The sequence below is a fragment of the Apteryx rowi genome, unplaced genomic scaffold (genome assembly GCF_003343035.1).
Source record: "Apteryx rowi isolate R43461 unplaced genomic scaffold, aptRow1 scaffold_172, whole genome shotgun sequence".
Classification (NCBI taxonomy): domain Eukaryota; kingdom Metazoa; phylum Chordata; class Aves; order Apterygiformes; family Apterygidae; genus Apteryx; species Apteryx rowi.
Window position 1 is genome coordinate 483,885 of NW_020447997.1, and position 26,680 is coordinate 510,564.

At 40.5% G+C, this 26,680-nt stretch overlaps 2 protein-coding genes across 11 annotated transcripts in view; both read right to left on the bottom strand.

Moving 5' to 3' along the window:
* Positions 1 to 1,311, bottom strand: part of RSL24D1 (ribosomal L24 domain containing 1) — a 9,919-nt gene extending 8,608 nt beyond the window's left edge. Inside the window, exon 1 of the mRNA XM_026060861.1 lies at positions 1,225 to 1,311. Within this exon, the coding sequence (XP_025916646.1) occupies positions 1,225 to 1,296 (72 nt within the window). The 5' untranslated portion in view covers positions 1,297 to 1,311. The remainder of the gene's footprint in view (positions 1 to 1,224) is intronic.
* The window catches only part of RAB27A (RAB27A, member RAS oncogene family), a 33,146-nt gene that overhangs the window by 2,800 nt on the left and 3,666 nt on the right, over positions 1 to 26,680 (bottom strand). For 2 of the 10 annotated variants that reach the window (XM_026060853.1, XM_026060852.1), the window contains 5 exons: positions 14,262 to 14,434; positions 12,504 to 12,589; positions 11,629 to 11,732; positions 10,806 to 10,929; positions 3,906 to 6,535 (listed from right to left, as the gene is read on the bottom strand). In XM_026060853.1, coding sequence (XP_025916638.1) covers positions 6,337 to 6,535; positions 10,806 to 10,929; positions 11,629 to 11,732; positions 12,504 to 12,589; positions 14,262 to 14,414 — 666 coding nt within the window. In that variant the 5' untranslated portion in view covers positions 14,415 to 14,434 and the 3' untranslated portion in view covers positions 3,906 to 6,336. Of the gene's footprint in view, positions 1 to 3,905; positions 6,536 to 10,805; positions 10,930 to 11,628; positions 11,733 to 12,503; positions 12,590 to 14,261; positions 14,435 to 19,085; positions 19,323 to 19,357; positions 19,645 to 23,704; positions 23,813 to 26,680 lie in introns of those variants that run through there. The other 8 variants (XM_026060859.1, XM_026060857.1, XM_026060856.1 and 5 more) reach the window with 8 other exon arrangements.

Genomic DNA, 26,680 nt, shown 5'->3' on the forward strand with positions numbered 1-26,680 from the left:
CCGCGGCCCAGCCCGCACGGGGAAAAGCAGCTGCGGCTGCAGCGGGCGCCGACGCAGGCGCCAGAGCAGGGGCAGCGCCTTTCACGTCGTGCCGCTGCCGCCCGGGCGGCACCCCGGTGTGCCCCGCTTCCCCACCGCGGTTTGGCTTCACGCAGCCGGGAGCAGAGCGAGCCCCAGGCCGCAGCGAGGCGTCTGGCGCGTGCAAGGCTTAATGACTAGAAGAGAGAAATTCCTTAGAACGGGTCTGGAAATGCCAGGTTTTCCTCAAAAACAAAACACAGAATTGAAGTTGGGAGAAACTATTGGACTGTATTGCATCCTTAAAAATAAGCTTTTCTCTTTCCCAGGTGACTCTTTACTTCCCTGAAGCAGAAGCTCACATCTTAGAGTGGAAATGAAATACAAATTATGAGATTTTGTGGTCAACTTGCATTTGATCATCTCTGGGTTCTCATTACAAAGACAAAATTCTATTTTAAATGGGAAAAATGAGTGAAGCAGAAATGGCCCAGTATTAACCTCAGGATAGAGACAGTAATTGAAGTAAAGGATGAGGAGTCAGATGTAGACTTTAAAATCTACAGCTGATTTGCTCTAGAATTCAGGCAAATCACTTCTTGCTCCATTTCCACATTTGTAAGATCTATGCTTTCTACAGGGGAATTAGTACTTCAAACTCTGCTTAAAAAAATTATCTAAAACTGATGGCTCTACATCCATTACTCTAAGGAACCCCTTCCTCCCACTGCTCCCCCTCCTACAATGTTCCCCGTTTCTTGTGCAAAAACGTAAGTGCTGGGTGCCCTGCACCTTCCTAGACTGTTTGGGCCTGGACCGGGGTCTTCTCTCTGTTCCTTGTTCTCTGATCCTGGGGTGCTATCCCAGGCTCCGAGTCTGAACTCTTCCTCGGGCTGTGAGGCTCTAAAACCATGACTGCTGCTTCTCCATTTAGAAGGACCTAAGCATCAGAATCTGTTTGGAAAAATCCATGTGCTAAATAGCACATGCCTTTAGGGCTGTTTTTGTTTTCTGGTTTCTAGAACAATAAAAAAGGGGGCTGCATCACAAAAGATGGAAGGAAGAAAACAAAAATTGCTTTAGTCAGGCAGATTCACCAACGTCATCAGCACAGAACTTGTCCCCGATCTGTCTGACAGCCAGGCCTCAGCCACATCCTACGGCAGGAGCCCCAGCTAGAGTGCATGACCGGTGACTAGCACTCACCCCAGCCCCCAGGAACAACAGCCTCAGCTGACTCCGCAAGCGAGATAGCACTGCACAGGATATTAGTCTCATGCTGCGTGCTGGAGGGAAGGCTCTGTGGCTGTGACAGAAAATGGCAACCCAGCTGATAAGAGGAAATAGTAGAGACACATAGACAAGACAATATTGGGAGGGAAACTATGAAGACACCAAGTTTACAACTAGAGGCAAAACCACAAGGCAGTAAACAAGTTCACTTAGGTCTAGGGCAGCTGCGCTTTAGTATATGCAATTACAAGCCTTCTTCTCTTTCACTCTGATTAGTTTGAGTTTCCTGCCCATATGACCTTTTTCCCATGGTCTTATTTATTTCACTACAGACAGCTTGCTCCTGGCACAGTATTATATTGTGAGATCTTTGGTGGCTTCTATGATTTAAGCAGTGCAGATTAGACTCCGCTACCAATGCCTCCAACAGACAGATAAGATAGGAAGGCAAGCATTAACAATCAGATGTTTTTTTTCCTCAATACAGTTTTCATAACAAGGTGCTAATCTCCTTCAAATACATACTCAAAACAGAATCATTATGTTGAGGGTTTGAAGTGCTCACTCCTGAGCTTAAGGCAATGCAGACTGAAGATTACTGGAGTCAAAAATCTAGATTAATTATTGAAAAAGTGTATTTGACTTTACTCTCTTAACAGTTATTCACAGACAGAATTAGGTTTCCAGCTGGAAAACAGTCTTCCTGGAAGAGGAGGTTTTGCAGCAAAATGAATGGCTCATTTGTTTGGTTTTTAACACAGATTATTATGGCAAGGATTGTTTCACAAGATGTCTCAACRCAATAACTCAATCAAACTTGTAACAAAGCTCCAATCTGCAAATACTTACGTACTTTTCTAGGTTTCCCAATAGGAAGGGTGCCAGCAACTCTCACATGCAGATACGCACTTATAGATTTGGGTTCATAAAGAACAGAATCATGTAGGTTGGAAAGGACTTCTGGAGGCCATCTAGACCAACCTCCTGCTCAAAGCAGGACAAATTACATCAGGTTGCTCAGGGCTCTGCCCTGACCAGTCAATTTTTGTTGTTGTTTTTTGTGGATTCCACAGCCTCTCTGGGCTCCTGTTCCAATGTCTGCCCACCTGCATGGTCAAAAAATTTTCCTAATATCTAATCAAAATTTCCCCATGTACCAACTTATGTCTGTTGCCTCTTATCCTATCACTGTGCACCTCTAAGAAGGGTCTGGCTCCATCTTCAGTATCCCCTCCCCTTATACAGTTAAAGACAACAGTAAGGTCTTCCTTAGCCTTCTCTTCCTAAGGCTGAGGAAACCCCCTGTGCTCCAGCCCATGGTGGCCCCTGCTGGACTCTCTGCAGTATGTCAACATCTTTCTCATACATCTCAACATCTTTCTCATTTTGGTGCCCAAAACAGGACACAGTGTTCCAGATGCCACAGGGGCACACTTTTGGCTCCTGGTCAACTTGCTGTTGATGGCCTTTTGCTGTTGGTTGTCGCAGTTGATGGCAGTGGTCTTTTCAAAAAATTGCTTTCCAGCCAGTCAACACCCAGCCAGTACTTCTGCATGGGGTCATTCCACCCCGGATGCAGGACTTTGCATTTGCCCTTGTTAAATATCATGAGGTTCATGTTAGCTCATTTCTCTAGCCTGTTGAGGAACCTCTGAACAGCAGCCCTGCCCTCCAGCATATGATCATATCTGGGCATCTACATGGCTCCTCATGAAAGCAGCTGGTCTGAAAAATAAGGCTTCTCACCTTCGTAGAAGTGATAGGAGATTTTACAAAATGCATTGCCTGATTCTAATTACTCTGTACAGGCTATGTGCTCACATCAGCAGCTTTCTGAACATCCTATGAATGCAGAAGTGTAATAACTCCCTGCACTTGGCAAAAGATATCAGAATTACATGCCACCTCTGTTATTCCCATGAAGTTCATTCATTCAAGAAAAAGCAAGTTTGAGATGCTGCATAAGTCTTGGAAAGCAGGTCAGAAATGCTAACTAAGACGACTGTTAAGTACCAGCCATTTTAGTACTTTACTACAGTTGAGGATAGAATTAATCCAGAAACACCAACACACTAGGCAAAAGCCAGGATTATATGGAGTGGATGAGAGAAGTACGCTTTTGGTGACAGGAGGTACCTTCAAGTGTGCTGTCCAGCATGGATCATTCCTGTGGAGGAAGAATCTTGAGCCTCATTTTTTTTTTTCCATCTGTTTGATATCTGTCTGCGCTCACTGGAGTCACTACTGTGCTTCAAATCTCGATCTTCTACGGGTTGGGCTCCTTGTGGCATCACACAGGATGCATCAGCCCCCATTGGACTGGTTCAGTCAGTGCCAGAGGGGAACACCAAGGAATACTCACGCCACAGAAGAAAACTTACAAGTATTTGAACTAAAAAAGCCATAAGGCACAGAGACAGTGCATTTACACAGGTTAACACTGAACTGAGACAAAGCAAAATGCTACAATTCAGTTCAACAGATGCAGACAAAGTTGAGATCAGGAATATTTAACTATTTTATAGTAGCAAGAAGTCCTGGGACAAAGCATCTTAATGCAAATGCTTTCCAAAACTTTCTGCTCCATTACAGAACTTAATAGTTTCATCTGATACAGGATGGAAACTTTTCTTGAAATAAAATTTCTCATCACATGAAAACTCTGATTTTTTTTTTTTAAACCAGTGCTAGACTAGTAAGGATACTGTAATTCACAGTCGGTAAACATTCACCATGATTTCTCATGAAAGCTAAAAAGGAAGCAAAGTTTTGTCACAAAATAATTAAACTGAAGTGTACCACAAGATTTATGGCTTTACATCAAAGCAGTTTTATGTAGACTCTCTTTATACAGTAAATAGTTACATATAATATGCAGGACAAAAATATGACAGTTTCAGTATTTAATATCCAATTTAAATGTAGGTATCCAAAAGGAAAATTTTTTTTACACTTTTTTCAGTAGTCACTTAGCTCAGTAGTTGGCTGCAATAATCCTTACTGTTTTCAGGAACTGGATGGAGCTGTAAACACAAGAACTCCCATTAAAGTTAATGTATGACAAAGTTCCACTGCAACTCTCTGAAAAGCAGAGTTACTTTAAAACAAATTCAGACACTGAAGTACATTGAAATGTGTTGTGTTCTACAGTAAAGTTTAATACTCCACTGGTCAGAAACGTGATGATAACTTCAAAAGGCACTCTGAGTTAAACTACAGTAACTCCGGTCCACAAGCATTTTAGATTCTTGGTATTGTATAGTAGAAAAACTATATTTATTCAATACAAATTGCTTTAACCTCTGTCCTAGCAGTCAAATTATATTGCACTTTCAAATATTCTGTGTATGTTCTGATAAAAATCTAATATTTACATCTTGTGTTTGTTAAAGAAAAATACATTACTTTTAAAATATTTTAATAACCAAGTTTTAACACTTATTTTTGTATTTCTAATATAACCAGAGGCTACGTCAAAGATACAATTTCATAATTAGCTCCTATTTTAGTAAACATTTTTGGTCCTTCAAAAAAATTTGTTATGTTGCAATTCATGTTGACAACTGATGTCAATGTTTGCCTGAACTTGCAGTAGCCAAACAGATAGAATATTTAAATAAATAAATACATAATTTCTAAAGTAGTAATAGCTTTGGAGTTTTGTAAACAAACAGTTATGGAAAGTCTGTAAAAAAGACTCGGTTTGGCATGTTATGAATTTAATTGGCAATACTTTAGACTCTGCCAGGGTAGAAAACAGTTTGGTAGGCATATCTCAAATCAGTCTGGAAAAAATAAAAAAATAAAAAAATAAGAAATACTGATTGTTCCTTATGTTGTCATAAGAATAAATAAAAATGATCAAGGAGTAACATCATCCACTGAAACCAAAACAGATATTCATGTGATCTAAAAGAAAAAAAAAAGGGGGGGAGGGGAAAAGCAACTCTATTCATTTTTAAACACAACCTAAAGGAAATGAACAAGTCATATACGATAACCAAGATTTACAGGATGCAAAGTTCGGCAGGTGAAAATGAGCACTATGAATTTACAGAAATACTGATTTAGACAGAACTGGTATCTTAGACAGCTACGTCTCACAGAAGACAATCATTGTTCATTTCTCAATCCAAATTCAAAGAAACATTCAAATCTGTGTTTGGTAAAACAAATTCAGCACAAAGCACTAGCCCTGATGAAATTTTGCTGACATCTAGGTTGCCCTACATTCCTGTTAGAACATGAGTGGTAATATAAAAGAAACATAACAGATGTACACTTATGCCATTTACATATAAATATATGTATATGCATATTCTAGAAATTCAGATGATGCCAGGAGGTCTCATACGTGTGTTGGATATATTTTATATAGTACAGCTGTAGTTTAAACGTTCAATTTCATGGCATACCCAAACTGGTTTAAATGTGCACCCGCTGTGCTTCTCTAGACAGTTTTTTATTCCATATAGAATAGTTCTCTTTTAGCTTTCATCACTAGAAGCTGATGGTTTGCAAGAGCAAAGAAAAACTATTTGTATGCTTTTGTGGAAAATGCAGGATTTGTTCTTTACTGTTGTTATTTATTGATGAAATGATGAAACATTTCTGTTCAAATAGAATCAAGAACTGTTCTGTTCAAAATCAAGAACCCTGTTGGTAAACTTACTGTTAGTAGAGACTAAGAGCAGTCACAATATCTAATCTAAATGCTTAGTCTGTGTATTCAGTGGAGCCTTCAAATGGCAACTGAGAATCCAGTTCAGATGCCTACCCTTTCCTATTGCCCATACAGAGAATTTTTTCTAAGTTTGGTGATGAAAACTCCCCTCCTTCTCCTCCCTCCAAAGAAGAGAATTCAGGGAGCATCCAGTGTTACACCAAATTGATAAACCTCCGTCTTATCTGCTAATAAATTGCATACCTTCCAAGCAACAGCCAATGTTATTCAAAAGGAAACACCAAGAATTAATATAGCTTCATAATATAACTATATGATACTATTGGTCCGTAGGTTAAACAGTTAAGCTGCAACTGTACTATACCTTAGCATACACATTAAATTCAATTGTTGTAACTGAGTTAGCAGCCACATTTGCCTTTTTCTTGCTCCTCGTTCAGTTGTTCTGTAGAGCTGTGCCCATTGGAGCGCACTACCCCTTCTGGGATCCAGGATTTATCCACACACCGTTCCATGCGCTTCATGATGAGGTCAAGCAGAGTATCGATGGCTTTGCTTACATTACTCCCATTAGCTGCACTGGTTTCAAAATATGGTATTCTGCAGAAGATTTAAAAAACCACAAATTTAAATCATACAGTTTATATTCACAGGAACAAAACCAATACATGATTACTGCCACATACTTAGAAAACACACAAAGGCTATTACTGATACTCCAGAGGAGAAAGGGTCTAAGTGCTCAGTGGTCTGAAATACAAACGAAATGGCTCACACTGTAGATGGGGCAGAAGGATAAGCATGAGGTTACATTGTAGAATCCACATTTTACAGAGAACCAGTAGGTATGAGTTCCCAAAGTCATGCTACTGAAGTCTGTTTTTCCAGTTCTGCTCACCCACAAGAGATTCAATTACTTTACATAGCCTTGTCTGCGTATCAGCGTTCTCCTTACCCATCTCCACATCAGCTACAGCGCCAGTGCAAGACAGGAGTGCTAGCAGGCACGTTCCCCTGCAGGCGAGGCAGCAAAGACCCCGAATGTGGTGCTCTTGCCATCACTACAAAAGGTGTCACTGAACTGGGGCAACACTTGTTTTAAAATGCATGTCAACAGCCCCAACAGATGCAAAATGTTACTGCCTTAGAAGTGTATCTCCAGCATAGAAGAGTTAATGATAAGATATTCTTCCTTCTATTGAATTCACCAACCCCTCCCCCCCTAGGGAGCACTCCAATTCTCACATGCCCCCATCCATAGCAAATAACCACAGCCAAACATGAAAAAAAACATGAGTAAGCTGCCAGGCATGCTGATCAGGGATCCAGATTTTGGGGGAAGCAGTGCATCCATGTTAAAATGGAGACTGCATACAGGATATTTTCTCCTCTCTTTTCATTGCTTTGAATGCCCTGTTCCTATCAAGATAGGAAAGGAGCAGATACAACTGTCAAGACAGATAAAGGAGAAAACAAAATGAACCAGGGGAATGGACAAGAGATACGAATTCAGGTTGTCAGGGTGAATGGACACAGAAGAAAGAACAAGAAGGGCAAGCAAAAGCATTATCAAGATAAAAGAAGGAGATAAACAAAGCTAGTACAAATGAAAAAAAGCTTAAGGAAGGGGAAGACTGAATAAAAGAAGATGATAATAGGGATGACTGAAAATACAAGTCAGAGGGGCAAAAGGAGGAATAAAAAAGCAGGATACAGGAATAGAAAGATGAGGATAATTATCTCCAGTGGATGCTTATGTACTTAAAGAGGTTGATGAGAAGGGGACAAGAGTGTCAAAAGAGACAGGAGGAGAGTGATAAGCAAATAAAAAGCCTAGTGGATGTTGACGTTCACCAGGTTGAAGTTAGTCACTGCTTTGATGGAGGATGACTACAGATGGAAGAAGAGAACACCAAGCAGTAATAAGCAGTAGATGAATGCAGAATATTCTTTCCATTATTTTTTGAAGCATAAGGTTAGAAGAGTTAACTTTGGAGTCAAAGGGAAGAGGAGGAAGAGGAAGTAAGGGGAGGAAAATACTGGGGGTTTCTATCTGTACACTAATGCCAGGATAAACAAATGTAACTGGTGTCAGGAGCAATGGATAATAAATAAGTTCTTATTAAGAAGAAGGAGCCTGCAGACAGTGCCATGCCCCGAAGGACACCATTGCATTAACTAAATTTAATTCCAACTCCTGCCAGAAAAAAATTCTGACTCTGGCGTAACAGTGAAAGGGCAGATGCCTGCTGCAGTACTTTAAACTGTACCCTAAACCGGTAGGGGACCCTCATTTTAAAGGATTTTTACAGAGAGAGAAATGTATTATTTAAGGCTCCCTCCAATCATACCCATTTTAACACTAAGTTATGGCCCATGTTGTATCAGACCCAACCGGAGCATTTTCAAGCAAACACCTGTGTGCTTTCCCCAGCGTGCCCCCTCGCACTGGGGAACTGCTCCCAGCAAGCGACTTCCAAATTCTCCTCAAACTCTTGCTTTTCTAGAAGACTTCTGAAAGCTCTTGACGACGTTTAGGCTGGGGTGTGGGGATACCACTTCCTGTGGTGCTGATTGCAATCCTCCGTGCCGCTGCATCTTGTTTCAACCATTTCAATTTGTTTCAACTGTAAACTCTATTTAAAAGGTTTATCCTGTGTTTGCACAGTGCTCGGCCCACCTAGGTCTTGGCTAACAACAACAGTGTGAGCACCTTGGCATCGGCCATACATTACCACTTTTCACGACTGCCGAGGGTCAGGGTGTTTCGACAGTTGCTCTGTAGGCTTCGGCCCTCGGTGCTCAGTGCTCCCCACAGGGTGGTGCTAGAGCAGCTACCTTAGGGCTGCTCCCCAAGTGATTGAAATAATCACTTCGTAACTTTAAGTATTTCTTGTTTATCTCTAATTTGCAAGACTCAGTGAGTGGTCAAAAATATTATACTCCTGTCTCAGTATCTATGTCTCCTATGAACATTTTCAAAACACATCACCTACTAGTACAAGGCCTTTCCACAGGAGGGATATTCAGGATCACACACTTCTGTCATGAGCAGACTGTTTGCTGTGGCAGGATTTATCTTGCTTCCTCCCAGCAGCATTTGGGAAAGTCGAGCAGCTATCCTGCCTCATCTCCACGGGGCAGAGAAGGCTGTAACTGCCTGCAGATTGGATGTGATCTATAACTTTGACTTTTAGTTCCCTATTCCTAAATTAGGTTGGCATTATCAGCCACCATGATAAACGTTTCATAAATCGCTTTTTGCAGAAGGTGAAGTGCCATGCAGAAAGATCTCTTTCAAATCTTTAAGAAATTGCTACATGCCATCTGTTGCTGTTCAATCCCAAAAGTTTTTGCTCCTTCATAAGCAGCCAGTTAAAATACCATATGCACTTGCTGTTAGCTGTGTAATGTGGAATTCAAACACGCATTTTGGTAGGAGGAGGAAAAGGAAGCAGGTAATATTGCACTAAACCCATTTGTCTCTAATACACAATTAGCTTCAGATTTGCCTCCCTCCCATGATTCTTCAAGGTCAAGGAGAGCTAATTTGTGACTACCTCTGTGATAGCAAACAGTGTGGCATAACAGGACCAGGCCTGCAGAACAAGCCAAATAGGGCTGAGGACCCAAAGTTCACATTATAGGTGTTTTGCAGGTCTTTGGACCAGCGCTATTTCAATGCCCTGAACTGAATGCACATTAGCAGCTGGAACACATCTTCTGGTTTAGTTTTTATTTGAAAAGAAATCGAGTTCACACGCTACAAGGCTACTCCACAATGTGGATCAAACCATCGCAAATGGCTCAGAAGACTTGCTTCAAAAATACACATCTGACCTTCACTAGAATGCAAATATAGTCCAAAGATGAGACTCATGGAATTGTTAACAGGGTAGAAGAGTCCTATGGAATTTACTATCAGAAGAATCCCATCAGAAGAAAGCTTTGCCACTGTTCCTTTAGGGACACATGACCAGTGCCAGTAGGGATGGGGAAAGGCAAGGCTGCTGTCTCCTTCAGCTGGCCTGACTGATGTGCAGTTTTGGGACTTCCAGGGAAAGATTAAGAGAGCAATTAGATGTCTTCAAGAAAACACGGCTGAGGATTGAGTACCTTTTGAGGACAGCTGCTAAGAACTCATCTAAGGTACAGGTCCAGCAAAATTCCTTGAACAGCTGAAGGAAATTCAAACAGCTGAGAAGAAAGGGCAAGGAGGGGAAAGGGCAGCACAGCACACCACGAACAGCTTGGGGAGGCACATGGGGAACTGTGGTCTGGACCAGAATCACTCTTTTGTAGGAACCCAGCACTCTATAAAATAAACTCTTGGGATGCCTGCAAGTGGTCCAGGGGCTCTCGAAGAAACTGAGGCAGCATGTTTCAACAGCCATGCCAGTTACAGCAGCTGCCCTACAACAAACTTTTGTGATAAAACTTAAACTGTAAATTAGGATATCATTGTTTAATACTATTCTTGTTTTCCTCAAAAATCTGAGAGAGATGGGTTCTCTGTGCCCTGTAGAAAGCCTCAGCACAGGCAAGAGCAAGTTATACCATTGTTATTCATCTGCCTTCCCAGCTAAATTCCACCTCTTTTCCAGAACATTTGTGAAATGATTTACTTTGTTTCCTACCAAGGAAAGAAGATCACTTGATCTCCAATGCAAGATTATTACAAAATCAAGTATGTATTTTTAGGCAAAGCAAAAAACATTGACCTCTGACAGAAACAAGATATTATACAGGCCAGTTAAGTGTTCTAAAATGCTTATTCTCACAATAACCTTCCAGTATACAGAAGTGGCACTAGAGAGAGCATATTTCATTTTGCTTTAAACAGAACAATAACTGGAAGGAAGTTACTTACCCATATTTTTCTGCAAGTTCCTTTGCCTCTTCTTCTTTCACCATTCTTTGGTCTTCCAGATCACTCTTGTTTCCACATAATACAATGTCAGGGTTTTCACAATATGCATGCATTTGTAGCTGACCTAACAACAACAACAAAAATCAGGCTCACATCTTGCTGTTCTCACTAAGAACATTAGTACATTTAAGGGGACACAAGAACTTCAGGAAGATGACTCTTAGAAAGAGAGAAAACAAGTGTATTCTCTGTTACCTAGCAGGATTTCTCCTATTGCACAGAGAAGTCAGAGAGCAGGTGGACATCCACTATCACACACCCAGTGAACAAGTTGGGGAGCAAGAGCCTGATAACATTAGCACAGAAGCTGTGTATTTGTAGCTTGAGGAGTTGTGCTCACCAAGCATCTTCAGTGAGCTGCTAGGAAGGGAGAAAGAATACTTTCCCTCTCCTGATGTGCCACGGGTTTGGGAACTGCTTCCCCTAGACACACCAGCCTAGCAACATTTGCTTTCCATTAAGCCTTGCTGGCAAAGCTGAAGCTGAAGCTTTGCATAGGCTTTCCACAGACTTAAATTCCTGAATGACACTACAGTCAGGGATACAAAGTTTTCTCAGCTTGCTTACATATACATTCAAAGCTGAATTTCAGGTAAGCACTAGACACTACCACTAACAGTTATTACAATTATGAATGCAACATTTACTTTCTTTTTCCCTAGAAAGCTTTAAAAAACAGAATTTTCAGTTCCAACTATTTCTCAGTAAGGCCTCCATATTTGCAAACATAGCCCTGCAAGCAAGAAAAAAAAAAAAGCCATACTTATCCAGTTCCTGACGTTGAGGAAGCTTTGCTCATTTGTCAGATCAAAGAGTAGAAGAAACCCCATTGCATCTCTGAAGAAAGCTGTTGTCAGGCTACGAAACCTAGACCATTGAGGTGAAGTTAGCTGGCACATCTGATAAGTTAATTTGAAAACATAACTGTATACAGTTATAAAACTGAGGTAACTTAAAACTCAACTAGCTAGAAAAAAATATTCATCATAATTATTTCTGCTGATGTGGAGATTGGCTAACATGAATTGCTAGCATTACTGTGGCCTGATCCAGGGCTCAGGAAGTCAAGGAGACCTTCCACTCAAGCCTGAGAGCTTTAGATCAAGCCCCATATTGTAAAGCACACCTTAATCAAGAAATTAGAAGAAGAGTAAAGTTCATACAACACTGAAATTTTTTACTGTGCAGATCAGTTCTTGATTTTAAGATAATCAGCTGCAAGGATGCTAGTCTTTTAATAGACAACTAGAAAAGAATCCTTTGACTTGACTTCATCTGTCTGACTTTCCCAAGACCTCAAGATATTCACAATAACAACAACAACAATAATAATTATAAAAGGTTTAGAAATAGCTACATTAATTGGCCATGAAAAAAGTACACTGAAGGTTTCCATAAGACAGAAAAAAATACAGTTTTAATGTTTTAATTTAGCACAGCTGTAACTTAATAAGTACCCATGGGAAACTGCTTCCACCACTGTTAAAACCAGAGTAAGAGCACTTATCTGTCAAGTCATACAACTAAAATACAACAATCAATAAATAAAATTCTTATACTTAGTTGTGTTTTGTCTAACTTCATGACAACCGCCTTACTTGCTAGATAGAGAAAAACAAACAAATAAAAACAACATACCTTTCCTGCCCTGCAGTATCCCAGAGCTGAAGATGTATCCTCTGTCCTCTGCCACTAATGCCATCTGGCCCATTGGGTCTATAGACCTACAAAAGGCAAGTTTGCAAGACAGCATTAGCAATCCAGCCTCTATAGAACAGCAATAAAACCCTGATATTTAAAGTTGTTGAATGAAGCAAAACTAGCATTTCTGACTCAAGGCCCAACTACAGCTCAAACCTTCTGCTTTATATGACTTAGTAATAGGGTTGCATTTTAATTATGCATGTAGTTGAATATTTAAAAACAAGAGAAAAAGTGAAACTGGAGAAAGAGTTTCCGATAGACCGTGGACTCCAAACAGATATTCAGAATGGCCATTGAGTTTCCTTAGGCAAGTTTACTTTTTTATTTCAATTTTCTATTTTTTACTATTATCTCGTATCCTGTTCAAATTAAAATGTAATTATAAGAGAGCAACAATCAGATCATGCAATCTGGCAATATATTTGTACAACTAACAGAACCTCATTAGCAAACACAATATACTCATAAAGATAATGACATTTCTTCTTAACTGCCAAAAGACTGCTGAAAAAGAGCTGAGGGTAGATCTTATCATATTCTAGCTTATAAAAGCAGAAATTGGATGCTAATAATAAATGCTGAAGAGTTTACTCAGCACAAAAGCATAAATAAGGACATCTGTTAGCTTTGGAAGGATCAGATAAAAATAATATTCGTGTATTATAGAACACTTCAGGTTGGGTTGTCTTCTTTTCCTTGAACTATCATTGTACCTTAGATTACTGGAGATAGAAATATATCTTTAAGGACATGTAAGCTTGCTGAATTTGTGGATAATGTGAATCAGGTTGCTAAACATAATCCTTACTTTGAGTTACCAAATATATTAATCGAGTAACCCCACCACTTTTATTGTCCCACAAAAGGAATACTAACTTATTCAAGAGACCAGCGTCTCATCAGGATATTTATTCCTTCCCACTACTGTGGTGCATGTCACCCTTCGAAAGCCAGTTTACACAATGTCCATTTCACCATCCAGGTTTCTGGACGCTGGGGAAGTCGCAGTGGGCTGCACTGAAAGGTGTGTAACACTGCTGCAGGAGAAAGGAAAGGGCACAGTGCCACCTCCGTTCCTTAGGGCAGTAAGGACCAACATCCAATTGGTTATAACATAGTGTTCTGCGGCCTCAAGTTAAAAATATGTTTGCCTTACATTTAACAACAACTCAAGAGTTAAAAAAGCCTTTCTATTTTGTTTTTCACAATTTTTCTCTGGTACTGGTAACTCCTTAGGAAGCGAGAACAACTCCTTTTACCATGATATACCATTTCATTCTCATTTTCTTAAATGGTTTTTAAATTAACATTGCAGTCTTTGGTCACTAGCCATTTCAGTTCAGAAACAGCAAAACCATTTTTATTTCAGCCCAATCAGTCCTTGCATAGAGAGGTCACCAACAGAAGTGCTACTTGGGGTAGTATGAGCACAGTTCACCAAGCAGCTGTGCTCATCAGCGCTGGCTAGAGAGCAACGAGAGGTTGCTGAGAATCAGCTCTTCTTATTTTAAGTTTGGGGGAGCTAGGGGGGCAGACTACTTTCCTTATCAGGAGATTAATTACACAGTAACTGTGGATTGCATGCCTCCACACAAGCATCAGAAGGTTAGATTTTTTCAGAATAAAACCTAGCCATCATGAACATAAAGACAGCTATAGTTTTAAAGGAGCGTACTGTTTGTGAAAACTCACCACTCTCTTTTCCCGAAAGTCAATGCCCACCGTTGTGATAAATTTGGAATTAAATTTGCCATCTGTGTACTGGTAAAGAAGGCTGGTCTTTCCTACTCCAGAATCACCAAGTGCTAGAAATTTGATGAGGTAATCGTAGTCCCCATCAGACATAGTGAGAATTCAGGAGACACCTTAGAAAGCAAAGCAAAAAGCATTAGTTATTCAACAACTGTGCTAAAGCATCTTTTGCCACATGTTTAAAATACAAATCACTATTTGAACTACAAAGAATCCAGTAGTGGGACCAATTCTGTACTCTTCTACACTGGTTTCACATTAAACTCTCAATTATGGCAGGTATCAGTATCAAGTCCAGCTGAAAAATACATCATTTATTTTTTATAACGCTCATCTTACTGCAAAGAGGTGGCAACACAATTTTAACTTCTTCAAGAAAGACCGAAAACCAAGGTCAAAGAAAACTCTTCAAGATATCTGTAGCATGACTTGCAGAACTGTTTTAATCTGTGTGGAAGCTGGAAGAAACTACTTTAAACATATCGGCAATATAATTCTGATCTTGCGTTCACTGTGAGATTATTAATATACAGGAATAATTCAGATCCCCCACAATATTTAAATAAAAAGGCACCATATTGCCTCAGACCTTAAACATTTATTGAACTTTTTGTGAATACATAACAAGAGGCTCTCAAAGTAGTTTAACTAAAGTTGGTTCATGTCTTATTCTGTGTGATAATCATTTTCTATTAATAGCTATGTTTCAGTGTCAAAAAAGTCCTTTCATACCAGGAGGAAAAATAACCATGCAACATTTTCTTTCAGTTTGTAATGAAACAAGAGAACAATCTTCCAATTTTAAAAGTTTTATTCCCGGTAGTAGCAAATCATTTAAACTAAGTCTTGATATCTAAATGTCATTAAATAACACACACATTTTTCCATGGCCTATACACATTTAAGACATTTCCCTTTATTTTTTTTGCACCATTGAAACAATAATCACTTGTAAGATACACTCTGATCGAAGTGCAGTAACTAGCTAGAATTTACAACACAATCCCTGGAAATTTTAATGTACACTAGAAAGACTGATATAAGCGCATGAGTACTTTCCCGTTGAGCAGCTACTGAGCCTCACTTCCCCCAAAACAAACAGTAGTGAGCTGCCTTATGTTGTTTTCAAAGAAATGAATGCAAAAAGAGAAGCCTAAAATAACCACTCTAAAAACAGCAGAAATCTGGCATAAGACTGCCTTTTTTAAAGGAGGGAAATAAGTACCAAAATATACAAAAAGATAGATGATGAAATTAAAGACAAATTAAAATTTTCTGTTTGAAGTGTAAATAAGTATTATTAGAACTGCTTGTAGCTTGAACTAGATAAAACTACTCATTTCAGGTCATACACAGCAGCAGCTTGCATCAATGGCAAAACACCAATTCATTTCTTGAATATCAGTTCACAGCTTGAGGTTTGGAACAAAACTCCATATCTCAAGTATGTGGGTGTCAATCACCACCATTAAACTAAAGTCAGAATTATCTTTAAAGCCTTGACTTTATGTCAGTTCTGCTCTTGGTTACAAAACAGAACTGTGATTAGTTGACTTAGTCATTACTGGACTAACCATGATCCAGTGAAGACAACAGTTGAGTTTTACCAAGAAGTTCTCCAGCTGAAGCGTCAGTGGAAAGCGTTTGACACCTTACTGCCATCTCCAAGCTTGGAATCTCCCTTCTGCCAGTCAAAGCATATTTTACACTATGCCATCCACCACAGTGAAACCTTGCAGGACTAGGGCTTACCTAGTATTAGCTGACAGAGTTCACCCTCACTACCAAGCCACAGGCAGCTAATTCACTTTCCACTGTTGCATTTTAATATGATGTTTTGCAATAGAGTAAAAGGTTGGGGGAAAAAAAATGCACTAATCATTAACAGTGACCTTTTTACGTAAGTACACCAAAACTGCAGGTCTGCACTCACCATGTAGGTCTGCGAGAGTGGTCTATTCAAGCGAGTACGTGGAACAGACAGTGACACGCTGACATAAGAAAATTTTTAACAGAAACGAAAAGCCCTTATTGATCTAATACATTCACACATACCAGCAAAAGTCTTTTTTGTTCTTCCTCAAGAAGGGAGAGGATAAAAAATAAAATAAAATAAAATCAGATCATCTACCTTGCAGCTCTACAAAGCCTCTTCTCATTGAAACACATTAGAAGAAAGGGAAAAATGTTTTAAAAAGCAAACATGCAGATTTTTATTAAAGATTAGATTTGGTTTAGACTTCCGCCTCTTATACAGAGCTCCTTTTGCCCTCAGATGTTCTGCCAAGAGTAAAGGGCTGTGTAAAATATAGGGCCCCTCTATTCAAGTTCATGTTATTTTAGCTTCAATACCCCTAAATCAATTATTGCTTAAAAAGGCAAATCTTATAACCAGTATATTATGCAAAGACAGGCTGGCATCATGGTTTTTATTATGCTATTGCCCTCAGACAGAAGTATTTGCCTTGTCTTCCTGATATTTTGTTAGCTAGCTGTAGGTATACAGAACATACCTCTGATAAGATAGGAATGATAGTGCCACCTGATCACTGTAAACTAATTTATGTTATAAGAAAGCTAGTTTATTTTGCACCCTGTTCAGGACCTTATGGAGGAAGAATGGGCACTACAGCAGTATCACTATTAGCGGCACGCACGGAGGCGTAGAAACCGTTCCGGTTCAGGCCTGCTAAGAGTTACAGTAAAACCTCAGTAACCCTCCACTGACCAGAGCTGGATGAAAACCTTTGGTTAGACATGGAGGGGTGGGGAACACCCTAAAGACATTACTATGTCATATCAGATTTGTAGAGTATCCATTTGTATAAACATGCCACACCACGAGGACTACTTTAACCTCAGTTCTCCATATGGCTGGTAACAAATGCAATTTGCAAATGACTGGTAGTGGACTAGGAGCTCTTCACAGCAGGTGCATAAAAACGTTTTCTCAGTGGTGATCTGGAGAAGGAAGTTCTCTCCTTTGGCTTTTGAAATGTACACACCTTTCGCTGCACCCCGTAATGTCACTCTATTATTCAAATATCTCCGGGGTGTGGTTCTTGTGAAACCCTGCACAGCTAACCTATCCTTGGAGACATGCAAAGAGTTATTTTCACAGCAGTTTCAAGCCTTGTCCTCCTCCCTGTACAAATATTTAAAAAGTGATCTCCACCCTCTGCTTCTAAGACTTGCAGTCCTAGGGGCCAGACACATCCAGCTCTCTGCTATAGAAATTAGCATATATTCACAGCCAAAGTATATTCATAGCAAAAACTGCTAAGGAGTCTTTAAAAGAAGTATTAAAGTTTCCAGTATTTCACATGCTGTTTACTTAGTTTTCTTTAATCTAATTTGTTATTACATGTGGCTATGCTTTCACAGCAGAATATTTACACGCGCATTCACAAAAGGACAGACGTGACAGAATCAAAAAGGAAGGCAGCTTCATGACCTAAGCCGCTGTTTTGAAACACCTACCTCCCTGAACTCAATAGAAGACAACAGGCAGGATTTTACCCTGTCTCTGTAATTACTAGCTCAAAGGATCAGATCAGTTATACATCTTTCTAACTGGATAAGCTCACCTTCTTGCAATTCAACTTTAAAAACTTCAAAAATGTTAAGACACTTAAGAAATCCATCAAGCCTCTACTATTTGGCAGTTACCTGTTTCCTTGGTCAAAATTCTCTGTTCACCACTGCTTGTGTAGTCCATATGACGTAGCAGCTGCCACTCACCTCTGTCATACTCTCTATCCGTATATATCATATGGGAGACCTGTGTATTTTAAAATACAGGCCCTCCCCACTCTTCATTAAGTAACTGAAAGCTGTTTAACCAAGTCATGGACCTGTTACTATAAACTCATCCCATTTTTTTATTGTCTTTCCATCCACATTTCTATACCTCTTGTATCAGAAGAGTGGGAAGAAGGAAGAATCAGAGAAAAGGGGTGATATAATTAGAATTTATCAGGTCTACAAAGAGGAAAAAAGTCTGAAATCATTGTAGAATGATCATTTCCCAAAATTATTTTTAATAATAGTCCATAGCAAGCCCTCCAGGGTTTCTACTTTTGTAACCCCCCACCCCCTTGCATCCCTTTCAACTCCAGCATTGCACGTAGCCTAGCATGCAGATGGACAGGGACTACAAACAAGTACCACTGGCCTTTTACATTGCTGATGAGACCTCTACAGCTGTCACTTAGTCTGTGCAGGCATGACGGTCCCCATGGACCTCTCCCCACGCATGTCCAGATCACGGTACCCTGCCAGAAGGGATGCTCCGCAAAGCAAGCGTCGCTCTTGCTCAGCGCAGTTCCCAGTCCCAGAGTTTCACATTAACGGGCATCAGTGTTACAGGCTCATATTTGTGCCTCCAGGACATAAGTATCAGAATCCTACTGTGCAATAAAACACTTGAGACTATGGCAGCATTGCTCCTGGATAAAATGAGGAAATTGGCTTGGCATGCAGGATTTCTCCCGTGCAGTACAGGACAGCGAATACACTCTCTGAACAAAAAGCCTTGAACAGAACATGCAATTCCCATGTCATTACACAGCTGGAGGAGGGAAGAAAATGAAGGGAGAATGAAGGCACAAAGTAATAATATAGGAAAACATAAGCAAAAATAAGCATTGATCTACAAATGAAAATTTACACAGACATACACAGTGAAAAATCTAGGAAATCTGTACATGCTCTTAATCAGACAGTCTTCAAGCACATCAATTTAAAATAAAGGACACCACTTACCCCAAACTCTGCTAAAGGAATAGTTAGGGCTAACTGAAGACACTACTGCTAGTAGGAGACTTTCGTAGCACCGCCTGTTCAGCGCACAGCCACCAGGCTTACGTGTCACCTGTTTGCATTCCTGCTGATGGGTGCTCGGAGATAAGAGGTGTGCCTCAGGTCTAAGGAGGGGGCTGCTTCACACTACAGCTGGGAAGCAATTACACAGTTCACATGTCCCATTTATTCCTAAAGGCAAACAGCATTTCAGAAGAGATTTATGCATGACCTACCTAGAAGCAGACACAAAATATCTGCTAAACTTGCCACAAGCCATAAAACATCTTTGTGCGAGAACATTTTTTGTCAGAAACAGTGTCGTCGTATTAATGATGCAGTATATGGATCACAACTGTCCAGTTCTGTTCATAGCTTTATGTCTTTTTCTCTCGGGTGAGAGGAGGATGACAGCAGCCTCTACTGTGAACTGCTGGTTTTTATCTTTCTGCCTTGTACACAGAGGTTTGAGCACATCTTGCTGCCCCTTTGGTACCATGGTGAAAGTCAGCTTTACCATAGATTTCTAAAGAAAACAACAGAACAGTTATTCCTTGGCAAAGTCTGGAATGTAAAGGAATTAAATCTGACTGACTTCAGACCACACCTGCAACACCACCCATTTCACAAAGTAGTAATATGTATTTAAAGGAGACCATTTTAGACAAAAGGTAGAAAGAAAGGAAACGTTTCTTTTGGGGTCCTTTCCTCACCACTCCACTGAGCCCTCCAAGAGCAAAACACACTGTTCTGTATGAAAATATTACAATGAAACCATCTGACTCAACCCACTCAGACCCCTCATGCCAAATGAAGACGATTATTTATACATCTCAGACATCACCCTAGGATACTAGATCTGCAGCACAGCCAAAGCTATTTTCTAAATAGTATGATATATCATACAGAGACAATGATAAAGGCACAGAATAATTAGAATTTGCCAAGTAACACAGATTAGGCCTATAATTAATTCACATTTTAAGATATCACAGAATTTCATCACATTTTTCTTCTGGGGAGGGGGCAGACTCTTTTGTAGTCTCCAACATCTGCAAGTGTCACTGTTTTGAGGTAGATGTTGCAGACAAAGAAAGATGAATCATGTCTTGGCCTTGCTTCCTCTGTTCAGGAAAGCCTTGACCCTACTAGAATAGAGGGAAATGAACTGGGCTATGTCCTGGAGGTAGGAGCCACACTATAGCAAAGTCTGCACATTCTCCGTGCAATGCAGAACAACCCACCAAAAAAGGCATGAGCGTAGTGAAGAAAAGAGATATATCCTTAGGGACCCATCCCAACAAGAGTAGCATGTAACAGGAGAAAGAGCCTCAGTCTGCTTTAAAAGCTTCCACTGTGTTCATATCTGATTGAGCCATATTTGTAAATATACTGTGAAAAAAAGTCTAAAAAAATGCTTTGAAAATGAAGGTTTCCCCAAATATGGCTATATTCTTAAAACAGCAGCTAAGGCTTCATGTTCATCATGAAAGAGTTGACATGTGTATTGGAGGAAAGGAGTCCAAGCCCCACATGGACAGAAAGGGAAAACACTGCAGGTCTCTCAATAGGCAGTGTGTAAAAACAAGCACAGGGCAACAATGCAGTTGCACAGGTTGGAGCATTCTGCAAGTGCAAGTAAATTCACACTAAAAAAAAGCTTCTCGCTTGGATGCTACGCAGACTTAATGAGCTAACTTCAATAGCTGTTTTCTACATCACCGGATCCATCGCAGCAGAAGCCCAGAGAAGGTGCCCCGGCCAGCAAGGGAAGCCGTTCAGCGCCCCGGCGCCCCAGCACCCGGCAGGGACCGTGTTCCTGCCCGCACGGCCCAAGCGTGGCAAATGGCCTCACCCCGCTCTGCAGCAGCGGCGGCACCTCAGCGCCTGCAAAACTGGTCAATGTCAGACACTTGCCAGCTCTGTTGTAAACAAGGAACAGGGAGTTAAACGCACTTCCTTGCCAACACTTCATAAAAACTGCCCTTGGCTAAAAGCTGCCAGATACGTGCAAATGTGACACAAACAAATTATGACAATTTTTTTTTTTTTTAATCAAGCACCTGCTATACTGGGGGAAGAAAGTTAATAAATAAGCACTTCACAGTACTGAAATATTCTGAGCTCCATTATTTTTTTCTTAGGAAAACATATGACCTGTCTGGCTTTAATTTTGGCCAAAATGACATTTTCTGGGACTTCCCTGTAATATAAATAACAGGAAGGAAAATACGCTTTCCTCTCATAAATGAGAGGAAGAGATTCATTTACTCTGAACATTTATCTTTTGGTTACTCTCAATTGCTTTAACTTTACTTGACATTTCACCGTCATGCCCTTTTTAGCTTCAACTATTAAGGAATTACAAGGGATTAGATCATCAATATCTACGACTGCCTCTTTCTTGGAAGGATCCAAGTGATTTTGAGGGCGTTCAAGGTGCATATAGGATTCTGCAAAACCGTGTGCAAAAGATGAGTTGCAAAGCTTTAGTTTGCAAATGCTGATGTCACTTCTGTCTCAAGTGAAGATGTTCTACGACACTGTCAGCACTGCTGCAAGTGCAGAGTTCTGCATAGGAAGAACAAGAATTGACAGGCACACAAAGCAACAAGAGATGTTACAACTAGAGATGCCAGACAAAACCATGATCTCCCAACCAGAAAGGAGGCACAGAAGGGGTAAGTTAAGCAACAGGTTTGCAGATGTGGTAAGAAACTTCTACCTTGCACAACAGGGCAGGCAAGAAAACGACAGATTCTGGATTTCATTTCCAGAAAGCAAGTGAAAACTAGGAATGGAGAAGACAGGAAAGGAAACAACAGTTAGTTTTGCAACTACATTTGCATTTCAGCATAACCAAACCAAAGAAAAGGAGGTTGAATTTCAGTAGAGGATGACTCAGAGTTGCATACAGGAATGAAAGGCAGGATGTAACTGGAAAAAATTAGAAAATAAAACCAGGAATGCTGCAGGGGATACTCTCAGCATCATCTGTACTGAAGTATCTCTGTGCAGTTTCAACCTCTCTGCACAAACACAGCAAAATCTCCTACATCAGTTTTTCTTTAACATTTATAGTGCTTCATGGTAAGAAAAGGCTGTAGCTAAATAAGGATTTGCAAAAGTGTCTGGTGAAAACAGTTAAACTCTTTGAGAAGAGCTGTGTTTTTTGTGAGAACAAGAGCTTCTGCCTCCCAGGTTACCTCTCTGAACCCCCACCAGCAGCCACTTTCAGGTTCTAGCAGTGAAGCAATGGTCATGCATGCGAGTAAGCACCAGAGTAGACAAAGCAAAGATTTTTTTAAAAACAGCTCCATACTGCTTACTCTTTCCTCAGCCATTCAGCTGTTCCTCTGTTAAGGTCATTGAGCCGTAATGCATCACAAGGTATCAAGCCATACTTTTCACTAACTTATAAATGTGAAACTCCAAGTGAGACCAGGCATCTTTCCTTAATTTGCCAATTCTAACTGCTTCAGGAAGGACCCAGCTCATGGCTTACCTACAACTTCAACTTAATATGTGCAGCACATCACAACACTGTATTTGCTCTTCATAATATTAGAGTGACATAGTCATACATAGACTTGCACATAATTTCCAACCCTTTCAACTTAATGAGTCTGGCTGAGAGATGAGAAAAGTATATAGTCACCAAGAGCAACAAGAGCAGAAGTGCAGTTTATACAAACGTGCTGGTGGAGAAATAAGGCTAGAAGGTTACAAGAAGAAATTAAGAGTATCACAGAGGTTTACAATTTCAGTGCGGCCAAATGGTCTCAAAGATACTGTGTCAGACCTTCGGACAGATGGACACAGATTTCCTAGGACAGGCTGATACCTCTCGGCCTCATTACAGCTCACTGGCCTAAAACTCTCCGCAAATCTCATGCTGGTGAGCTCCCTCTCCAAGGGGAGGTCAGGCCATTCAGGATGGCCGTATCCAGCTCCTCACAGAGCTCCATGTACCTGAGCCCACAACACAGGAGCTGCCAGGATTTCACCCACAGAGCTGTTCATATACACAAAAGCAAGGAAACATCCAGAAGACTGCCCACCCACCCATTCAGCAAACTGACAGGACTCCACGAGAGTAAGGAAAAAGGGTGTACTCCTAGTTCAGCCATCAGAAACAGCCACTGAAAGATAAAGAAGGTACTAAGAATCACACAGCATTACAGGAACTGAGCACGTCTTTAAGCATTGATTGCGTTTTCCTGGAGATAGAAATCTCCAGCAGATAGCTGGAATAAGCAGACAAATGAGAAAGCAGAGTACAAGGGATAGGAAAAGGTAAAAATCTAAAAACTGAAAAAGAAAACAACATGCACAGTTAGAATATGAGCATAGTGATATCTCAGAGAACATGTGTGCATGCACTCATGCTAAAGAAAGCATTAGATTTTATGCTCAGCCTCTGTGGATGATTCAGTAGACTGCCATACACAGTAGTAAGGCCAGGTTCTTTGTTTATGTCCCTCAAAGCACACACTCCGTAAACAGCCAGAGGAAAATATTCTTTAAAAATGTATATATAGTTTCACTCCTCCAGGGTAGGAAAGTTCTCAGCTGTCTTTTACCTTGTTTTGGAAGACAGATATCTGGAATACAGATAATGTCTCTCCAAAAGGTCACACCGCCAAACTCATGAAGGCTACAGGATGCATACTCCATTAGAGGGAAACGATCTGCCAGAGATAAATGATCGTGATTAGGTCATTAAGAGTCTATGGGGAAGGTCGGCAACAGACAACCCGAAGATACCTACCAATCACTGCTACATAAATCTGAAATCCACACAAATATGATACAAATTGGACTATAAAACAAAACTGCATAATTCACTTAATAAGCTGTGAGTAAGCATATGAAAGGGGTGGGGCAGGAAAGAGTTTCAGTGCAGAATTTAATCCACTCTTCTCATCCTTTGGATTTGGAAATACTTGTTTCTCTTGTTCTTTTAGGAGGTAAACTGCTCCTTGCTAATTGAGATTTTTGATTGGAAGATGCAACAAAAGTTACTTTGCTTTTTGCCAGCTGCCACTATTCCTTAGCATTATTGCTTTTCTACAACGTTACAATATGTCCTTATTTTTGGAGCAAGTTATTTGATTTAGTTCAACCACTGAGGGGCAGAGGGTGAGGTGGGGGAAGCAGCATATAGCATTTCCTGAATGCTGGTCTGGCTATTTATTTCTTGGTGGCTTCACAATTTTCTCATTGCTTAGATGACATAGAAGTGTCCAAAGATTTTTAAGTCCACCAGAAGTTATTCTGTCTACATTTGCCAAATAACAGGAAAACAGCTCACTGCCAGGCACTCTAACCCTTCTGGAGCACGACTGATGGCTCAGGTCACGCTTCCAGCCACGAGTGAAAGGGTCCTGTCTCAGGCTGACAGCCTTTTCCTCAGAAAAATTACTGGCTATCAAAGTTATTGACTGAGCAACTAATCAATATCCATTTGTGATGAGCTGGAAAATCTGTATTATTTACGAATATTGGACATGACATTAGGAATACTAAGAAGTTATTTGTGGAAATATTCAATCAGAAAGGTTTCTTAAATGGATCCAGCAAAAAAGGCAAAATAAGTTTATAAATATCTGTGGGAAAATAAGGGAAACTGCCAGCTGAGAAATACCCTCTCTACTAACTAGAAAGTCTGTTCTTCCTATTCCTTAATCTAGAATCCAACATGCTCAGACTTGAAGTAAGAGGGACAGTCAGAGATGCAGAGCAGGGAATGGGTGCATGCGGATGGGGATGGAAGGAGGTGGCCAGACCGACAAAACTGAGGCTCACAGCAAGCATCCACTTCTGCCAAACTCTGACAAATCACAAGCTCTCGACAGAAGCAGTCTTGCAGGTGCTAAGCTCACTGGGCCAACTAGAGATTATGCTGGCAACCACCATGACGTGGATAAAGTCAGAGCCTTGCGGGCTGGCATCAAAGAAATGGAGAAGTGGGCCTCTTATTTGAATAATCTACTCTCAAAGGGTCTCAAGAAGGGCCTGAACCCTTGAATTCAGAGCCTGTAACAGCCGCTGTCTCAGAGATGTCTCTTCAGCCAGTTCTGTGCAGTGTTTTTTAGAAAATGTATGTCTGGAAACCAATTAGCATGCATGACGCTTTCATGTTTCGTAAATGCTATAAGAAGTTTAGAAATAATTTACTGAGCGTACTCTGGGTATAATTTGCTTGCTCCGTAATAAAACACCATTTCTGCCTGAAACGGACACAGGCCGTAGTCAGGCACCTACTTCTTCTCTTCGAGAAGTTATTAACATGCAACAGAAAAGCAGAAGTCTTGATCTGTCACAGCAGGACAGAGTCATCTTTGGAGCACTGTTTGCAGCTCAAAGGTAACACTCAATCTTTTCCTCACAAAGCAAAGCTAAAACTACAGTATACTTTTTCATAAGAATTCAGAAGTCAGCCCACTCCTTCAACAAGTCACGAAATCTTTTACTTGTACAGTTGCAGAACTACAACAGACATTAACACTGTCCAGGCTTTCTACTGAGGGTCTGCAGTCTGCCAAAATGTTTAGACAGTCTTTTGGCAAAATGTTTGCCTCAACCCGTGTCCCAGCACAGCTTCTTTTCTAGAGCCTCAGGGAAGGCATAATTCAAAAGAAGCACCGATTAAGCGGGCTGAACAGCACAACACAAAGCTTCCATTCAAAAAGCCTGTTGTTTTTCAACCCAAGTTGCCAACACTATTCATCTTGCTACTCTGATCAGAATCCCATATTCTTATGTGAATTATAATTCAACCTTGATACACAGCAAAGACAGTTCAGATACTCGGCACAGCAAATGAGTTCTTACACTAATTCTTCTCATGGGGGCATGCATGAGCCTTGCAAAGACAGCAAAGAGAATCACAAGCCTGGTGCCACCCTTTGTCTGTGTTATTTGTACCAGTTATTCTCTGCTTGCAGGCACCAAGCGGGCTGCAGAAGAGCACCCTGGCTGAAAGCTGGCGGCTGTTGCCAGGGTTTTTCATGCTGCAGATGCCTTCCTCGAGAATTCTTTCTTAAAATTTTATGCAGACATGCAGTTTCCCTAAGTTTTGCTTTAACGAAGAGAATTGGCATACAATAACTGGAGATTTCCTACCTCTCCCCCACAAAACTTCAATTAAAATTTTCAGAATGTTTCTGCTATAGCTAAGCAACAGCTTAGCAACAGTGAGCTTACAGCTCAACTGAGGCACAAGGGTGCACCTCTATAACCTGTGTTTCAGAACAAATATACAAAGTTATTCTAAGAAAACAAACTACCAGTCATCAGATTTCTCTAATTGATCCCAGCAGTTCCTATATAAAAAAGTACATCAAAGAATCTCATATGCAGTTTTCACATCACGGTGGATTCAGTCTGCTTTCCTAACTGAACAGCAAGTATGAAATTCAGTAGTAAGGGTCAGAAAATCTCAAGTTAACTGTAACAACCTAACCTCACGTAGTGATTTATTAGTAACTCATATATTCTACAATATGACTAAGAAAGGCACCACACCTCTAAAATGCAACATAGGATATAAAGGG